Source organism: Poecilia formosa, unplaced genomic scaffold (genome assembly GCF_000485575.1).
Source record: "Poecilia formosa unplaced genomic scaffold, Poecilia_formosa-5.1.2 Scaffold134, whole genome shotgun sequence".
Classification (NCBI taxonomy): Eukaryota; Metazoa; Chordata; class Actinopteri; order Cyprinodontiformes; family Poeciliidae; genus Poecilia; species Poecilia formosa.
Genome location: NW_006800073.1, coordinates 888,485 through 896,146, shown reverse-complemented (window position 1 = coordinate 896,146; position 7,662 = coordinate 888,485). Strand labels below are relative to the sequence as shown.

The window sequence follows — 7,662 nt, the reverse complement described above, 5'->3', positions numbered from 1 at the left end:
GGGCGGAACTTGAAACAAGTTGTTGCTAGGTAACCGAAGAATGAGTGAGTCAGTAGATTCCACCAAGCTAGCTCAGCAAGCCGTGACAGGTTGATCATTTCCCAGAATGCTGGACGGATCTGGATCAACGTGAATGTCCTGTAGATTGAATGTTGAATATTTTTTCAGCTGCATTATACTGTTCATTTATAGATTTGTTTATAAGTTAATATTTTTCCATGTGTTTTCTCGTTTTATTTATTAATTTAAGTGTATATTTATTTTATACATACATACACTTTATATCACACTTGTGTATATATTTTTATGTTGTATTTGCCAATATTTACCACTTTATTGATCATGCATATAATATATTATGTGTATATAATATATATTATTATTGGTTTATTTTCCAGCTGTACTTGATACAATTGAAATCTCAGGTTTTTCAGAAATTGTCCGCTTATGAAAATCAATCAATTAGATCAATCAACTTGCATCTCAAGTGACTTTCCTTTAGCTGAATCCCAGGCTCCCTTGGTGACAGAGGGATCTGTGTTCAGGGTCAGATCTGTGTGTCCGTCGGTGTTTTTTCCAGCTGAATCTGTTCGGATCAGAGCGTCTCCACCTGCCTTCTCATCTCTGTTCGTGTGTCTGTCTGCAGGAGAAGGCTGATCTCGGGGAGCTTAATTTCTCGCTGTGTTACCTGCCCACCGCAGGCAGACTCACCGCTACAATCATCAAGGCCACCAACCTCAAAGCCATGGACCTGACAGGTTTCTCAGGTGAACAAACTGCACATCATGAGGTCATCAACACATTTACAGGAAGCGGCTCCCTCTAAAAACTCCTGCTTTTGTTCAAAGCTTTCTCCATGAAGTGGTAATTTAGAAGCATTTGGAGCCTCATCAGATTTTAATAATCTAATTCAATGACACGTTACAATTTCATTTAGACACCAGTCATTAAGTCTACAGCAAACTCCCACTGTTTTCTACGATTCTTCTTAAGTTTGGTTGGAAATATATTTCATACATAAAGGAAAGCTATATAGAATTACAAAGAGAAAAGAATATTTTATGTATTTATTTTCTTTTACAAATGGAAATCTTAAAAGTGTGGCTTGCATTTGTATTCAGCCCCACTGAGTTGATATGCTGTAGTTACAGCTTCTGGCCAGTAGGGGGTATTGTTCTATCAAAGTTTGCACATGAAGCGGTTAAAATTTCTGCCCATCCTTCAGGGTAAAACAGCTGAAACAGTTTAGATGGACTTATTGAGGAAATGAAGAATCCCTTTGGATAAAGAAGTACAGTACACTGGCTTGTAAATAATAAAAAAGAGTAAATGTCCACCAAAAAACTGATTAATCTCTGAAATTTTCTAGAAAAAACTTGATTCAAAAGTCAAAAATTTTTGACTGCTGGAATTTTTCTAAGTTTGAAAAGTGATTTTGACTGTTGGAAAACTTTCTAAGTTTAAAAAGTCAAATATTTTTGACTTTTCAAACTCAAAATTTCCTTGTTTATTGAAAATTTCTGAGATGACTCTCTGAGTTCCTGAGTTTTTTTTCTAACAAATTTTAGGAGCTCAGAAATTTCCTTATATTCGCTAGAAAATCTGAATTTTTCTACCTACTTTGGCCCTAATAAGCCAGTGTGGAAAAGGTTAAGATGCAGAAAGGGAATCTGAGTCGATATGACACAGATCCAGACTAAATCACTTAGAAGTTGCAGATAAACTTTGATTAAACCCAAGGGTGCTCAACGTGTGGCCCGAGGGCCATTTCCAGACCCTGGACTGATTTTTCTTTTTTTTTTTTTTTTGTGGTCCCCAGACCACATTTCAAGAAAAAATTAGGACAAAATTACAACTTCTAAATCCAAATCTACTTACAGAAATGTTATATACAATATGAAATCTAAAACAAATTGAAGGTTGTCATTGTAACAAGAGGAAATCAAGGGGTGTGAATACTTCTGCAAGCCGCTGAATTTAAACCCTCAATGTTGTTGCCAGTTTTGCTTAATGTTGCACAATCTGAAAGCATGTCTAGAGAAAGGTAACCAATGGTGTAATAAGGATTAGAAACTAAATAATGCATGAGATGGGAGCGATTTTTTTTGTTGTTGCTCACACCAACAGATTACGCCTACATGCTGTTATTATTGCCCCATTGATCTCAGCATGATTTAAGAGCATCAGAAGATACCGACACGTAGTAGAGGAACTCGGATGCGTGTGATTATTCCCGGCTGCTGTCGCTGAGCGACGGGATCCGACCAGTTCTGCTTCTCCCCTCCCTTTGTGTTGCTAATCCAGCTTTGCCTCGGCGACTCGATTCTCACCAGCTTTCATGTGTGACAGATGCAGATACGCGCGAACTCTTATCTCACGCTCCGTGCTTCCATCCTGCGTGTGTCTTCTTCTTCTACAACTAATTCCCGTTTTTCTTTCCAGACCCGTACGTGAAGGCGTCCCTGATATGTGACGGACGGCGGCTAAAAAAGAGGAAGACCTCCATTAAGAAGAACACGCTGAATCCCACGTACAACGAGGCGCTGGTGTTTGACATTCCCAATGAAAACATCGAGAGCGTCTCCATCATCATAGCAGTGATGGATTATGATTGGTGAGGCGCTGTTCAGTCGCCGCTCGCTCCGGGCGCTTCGACAACAGGCTGATCGTAACTGGGAAGCAGCTGTTTGTCAAAAGTCTTTGTGCATGCGGCATGTTTGATTTTGGGGCCCGCTGTCGAACACGACGAGGGGCCTCCTGCAAGACGCCCCCCTCCTGCTGAATGATCCCTGTTTTACATAGATGGGCAGCTCATGAATAAGCATGATTTATGCTAATGGGGAAGGAAGACGTGCGGCCCTGCCAATGTTTATCTCACAGTCACTTGCAGCGTCACTTGGCTGCTTTATGTGTTTGTGTATAATTGCACCGCCTCCCTGTTATGCTGTGTAGACGCAGCACTTGGCCTCTGTATAGGTGTTCATGTCTGCCTGATGTCCTTCCAACCCCTGCCAATCTTTTCTCCAAAGCTTAAAGGTGACCTATTATGCTTATGTGAACAGTTTACGATGCGCCTACAATCTACACACTGAAAGGATTTTGATCTCTTTTCAAAATGTGTTGTTTTAGGGTCCTCTCACTTTGAATCCAAATTATCTGCTGGCCACCCCGCCCCCCCCAACTCAACATTTACACTCGCAAGTTAAATGTTTGCAAACAGATGTGCAAATATAGACACATTTCAACATGACGTCACAAACGTCCATCTCCCTGCTAGAGGGCAAGAAACTGCTAACTGACAAAGACTAACTTTGGTTTTAGCTGTCAATTTATCAAAATAACGCGCTAAATCTGAAATTTACACATAATATATAGAAGAAAAACTGCCAACTAGGTAACAGGTTAAAAGATGTTACATCTCACAGGTTTGGAAAAAGTTTTTAAAAAAATAGCGAGGGAGAACAAAGTAGCTCAGTTATGCTAGCTTGACTTTGGTCATCTTAACATGAAGATGTGCTGCAGAATTCGGTCTGTTTCAGTTCAATTTAAAAAAAAAAAAAAAAAAACGGCGACCGTAACACAAACTCTGACAGATCAGAGCGTGTGTTTGAATTAGTAAATCAACCACGGTTTGTGTTCAATCAGAATCAACATTAATTACATTAATCATCAGAAAAATAAACAGCAAGCCTGAAAACATTAAATTGTAACAGCCTGAACGTTCTGTCGTTTGTGTGGGAAATGTTTTCGTGTTTTTTGGCGTCGAGTCCTGATACATTTGTGGAGCTGTTGTCAGTCAGTTGCTATGGCAACGGGTTTTCGTGTAGCATAATCGACACAGAGTGAGAAAAACGACGAATTTCAGCCATTTTGAGTTGTTCAACAGTTTTTCTGCGTTATTTTTGCAGTTGCTGGAGCGCACTGCACTAAATTAATAAAACTTCCATTTGCAGGTTTCATTTTTACATCTATAAGGTTTTTCAAATGGCTGATTTTCCAGATATCCAGGAAACATTAACTTAATGACAAAAACCAGCTCAGTGGTCATTTTTTTAAGTACTTGGACTGTTTTTATACTTGTATGGAGGTATAAAAATGTTCAAAATGTGAATTTTGCATAATAGGTCTCCTTCAAAGCCAATAAAAGAGCTTCCCTTCATTTTTGTGAAACTCTACTTGTCCTTTCTTGTCTCCTCTCGCTGTCAGCATCGGTCACAACGAGGTTATAGGCATGTGTCGAGTGGGCAGCGACGCCGACGGTCCCGGGAGGGAACACTGGGCGGCCATGTTGGCAAACCCTCGGAAACCAATAGAGCACTGGCATCAGCTCGTTGAGGTGCGCACACGCATGGTTGATTCAGAAATAACAGATGGTTAATTCATCTTTTAATGAAGAGGCATGATCTACCACTGGAAAATGTTTAAAAATTCAGCCTTTAATTTATTCAGTGTTGGGAAAATCTGTAGGTAGGAAAATGACACCTCACTTTTCATTCGTAGTTTGTTAATTTTCTGTTTTCTTATGAGCAGAAATATTACAAAATGTCCTAATTATGAGACAGTTTGATTAATATCACATTCATGAGATTTGAAGTAATATATTTTTATTATTGTTTCTATCAATTGTTTAATTTTGAGTAAAAAAATTCTTTAGACAAATTATTGTCAGATTTAAAGTTGTACATATGTTCAGTCTGAAAGTTATGAAAAGTAAATAAAATTCAAGAGATTGGTTTAAAAGTCATAATTATGAAACTAAAAATCATAATTACAATACTTGATTTCAATTTTGAGTTTGAAAGAGTATGTGGGCTAAAAGGTCAATTTAGAAAATTATGATTAATTAGTGATTGGACTTGATTAAAGTTTTTAATCAAGTTAATTGCAGGGTTTATAATAGAATATATTCATTGATCTCCAAGGGGAAATTGCTTAAAAACTGTATATCGACAACATAACCCAGCATTTCAATTAGAAAATCCTTTTTGCTGCTGAATTATAAAAAAAGTCATCTGAGCTCAACAACAGCTATTTATTGTTTTTAATCTGTTATTCAACCATCAGATAGTCAGAAATGCGGTGGACGGTGACATTAGCATTGGGAACTTATGCTAGCTCCTACATGCTAAGCATTGAGACGCTATTTTAGGCTACAATACCTTCGCTAACAAGCCAACTACTTTTAGCAAGACTTGGAACAGGAATAGTTTTTTCCTGTGTCCAATCAGGTCGTTTCTTGGAGCAGAAATGAATCCCTAAGAGAAGCTGCTTCGTCGTCCATTGCTGTTGTCTGCATAGACATAATATAAGGATAGACGCCTCATGGACCGCTCTCGCCTATTGTCGCTGACGAGATTTAGGGCGGCCATCTTGGAGCGGTACTCCACTCCACTCAGCGTTATGTGTTTAGCAGCACAATGACGTATCAGCGCATTTAATCGATCATAACACACTTTTTGTTTCTGTAAACCATATTCAAACATCTATCAAAGCAACATTTATAAACAATTGTATTTTTTAAGTATGTTTTTAATACATAGTTCATCATATTTAAATATGCTTAGTGGCTATAACAATAGAATAGGAATATTCTGATATCGATGTATGAAGAGCATATTACAAAGCACACAGCCGTTCATAATTTATTTAATAAATTATTTAGTAATATCAATACATATTTATATAACTATACAAAGACTAATCAATAGAGATTGATAATGGCACAAAAAATAATGATTAATAGTGAATTATATATATATATATATATATATATATATATATATATATATATATATGTTTATGTTTTTCAGCAGACGAGTCCAAAATCCGGTGTGAGATTCATCCGTGCTGCAGTGAATCCGTCTCTCTTTATAGATATCTCCCTCTTCTTCCTCACATCGTGTCTTTAGGAAACTTTCTTTTTCTTTTTTTGTTACGTTTTTTTATGATAAAACAATAACAGGAGATTTTTCTCCTTACAGGAAAAAGCAATTGGTACATTCGTATCAAAGAGTGCCACAGCCCCCTCCCCTAAGCCGCATATTGTGGTGGACAGCCCCCACTCTGATTAAAACGGTGAGTCGCTCATGTGTTTATTGGCCCGGAGCATTCCACAGATAGCATTAGCTCTCTTGGACTCTGACTTTTTAATTCCAGCACACGTCCACCGCTGTGTGGCAGATGCTCTCTGGTCCAATTAACACGGGGGCATCTAGTCGGGTCTTAAAAAGCATGACCAAACTGTGAGGGCGCGATAAGGCAGAGGCTGTGAAGTCGTCAGATGTTGCAGCTCAAAGCTCTGCAAAAACACAAAATATTGCCAAGAATTTTTCTCTGCAAAAATCTTAGTACACTTGAAATGAGACAAAACAAACATTTCAGGAAGATAAAGAAGCTTGTTTTAAGTAAAATAATTTATTAATGATGAAAAAATACTACTTACACTGGCAGATTATTTCACTTATAACAAGATTTTTGTTATAAGTGAAATATAAAACAAAGGATTAGGACAATGCAAAGAAAATAAAAACAATACAAAATAAATCCTAAATAATATGAGAATAAAGTCCTAATGTTTCAAGAATAAAGTCATAGTTTTGTGATTTTATTCTTGAAGTATCAGGACTTTATTCTCATTATTTTGGTTGTTCAAATAATGAATATCCTATTGATTATTTGAACAATGAATTATTATTCATTATTTACTAATAATGAATAATTATTACAAATAATCTGGTAATATTATGACTTTATTCTCAAAATATTAGGACTTTAATCTCATTATTTTGACTTTATTCAAGAAATATTATGACTTTCTCATTTTATTCCAATTCTATTCTCATTATTTCAACTTATTCTGGTACGAATTTATCTTGCAATATTATCATTTATTCTCAATATACTTTGTAATTTTATTTTTCCTAAGTACGGTCCTACTATTTTGTCACAGAAATTATCTGCCAGTGGAACTGGTCCTTTTTCTTCAATATTAAGGAATTATTTACTTAAATAAGCTCCTATTTTTTGCTGAAAAGTAACTTGTAAGTTAGTTTTGTCTTATTTCAGGTCTACTAAGACATTTGCAGAAGAAACTAGACGAACTTGGTTATATTTTGTTTTTGCAGAGCATCATCTGTAATCTAGATGTTATGGGTTATGTAATGCTTCTCCTCCTCCTCCTCCTGCCTGACTTGCAGAAACTCCATGCTGTTTATATATTATCCTGTCTCCCACTGTCTCACGCATGCTTAATCCGCCTCTTCTCTCCTTCCTCAGGTCATTATCATCTCTACGGCTCCGGATTCTCCTTTTTTTTATTTTCTCTCTCTTGTTTCTTCTCCTCTCATCTGTGAATAATTCTCTCCATCAAAGACAAGAGAGACGTGGAGACGCTGCCAGTGTCCAGCTGCTAGTGCCGTTTTGCTCCTGCTAATGAATACTCCAACTTCTGCGCTGTGTTTGCTGAGCTGGAGGGGAGGGGGCGGAGCTTCACCCGTCCTGAGCTGCAGTGTGAACATCAGACTACAAACACATGCAGACAGGAACAAAGTCAGGTGTAAATCTGGGACCTAGCAAGAAGTGCACACACTTTCCTCTCTTTCTGTCTCTTACACGCACACACACACACACACACACACACACACACACACACGTTTGTGTTGC

General features: G+C 37.4%; 1 protein-coding gene across 2 annotated transcripts in view; it reads left to right on the top strand.

Moving 5' to 3' along the window:
• syt3 (synaptotagmin III) overlaps positions 1–7,554 on the top strand; it is a 54,721-nt gene extending 47,167 nt beyond the window's left edge. For both annotated transcript variants that reach the window (XM_007562146.2, XM_016676418.1), the window contains exons 9-13: positions 647–767; positions 2,443–2,614; positions 4,207–4,336; positions 5,982–6,075; positions 7,276–7,554. In XM_007562146.2, coding sequence (XP_007562208.1) covers positions 647–767; positions 2,443–2,614; positions 4,207–4,336; positions 5,982–6,071 — 513 coding nt within the window. In that variant the 3' untranslated portion in view covers positions 6,072–6,075; positions 7,276–7,554. The remainder of the gene's footprint in view (positions 1–646; positions 768–2,442; positions 2,615–4,206; positions 4,337–5,981; positions 6,076–7,275) is intronic.
• The last annotated feature ends 108 nt before the right edge of the window (positions 7,555–7,662 follow it).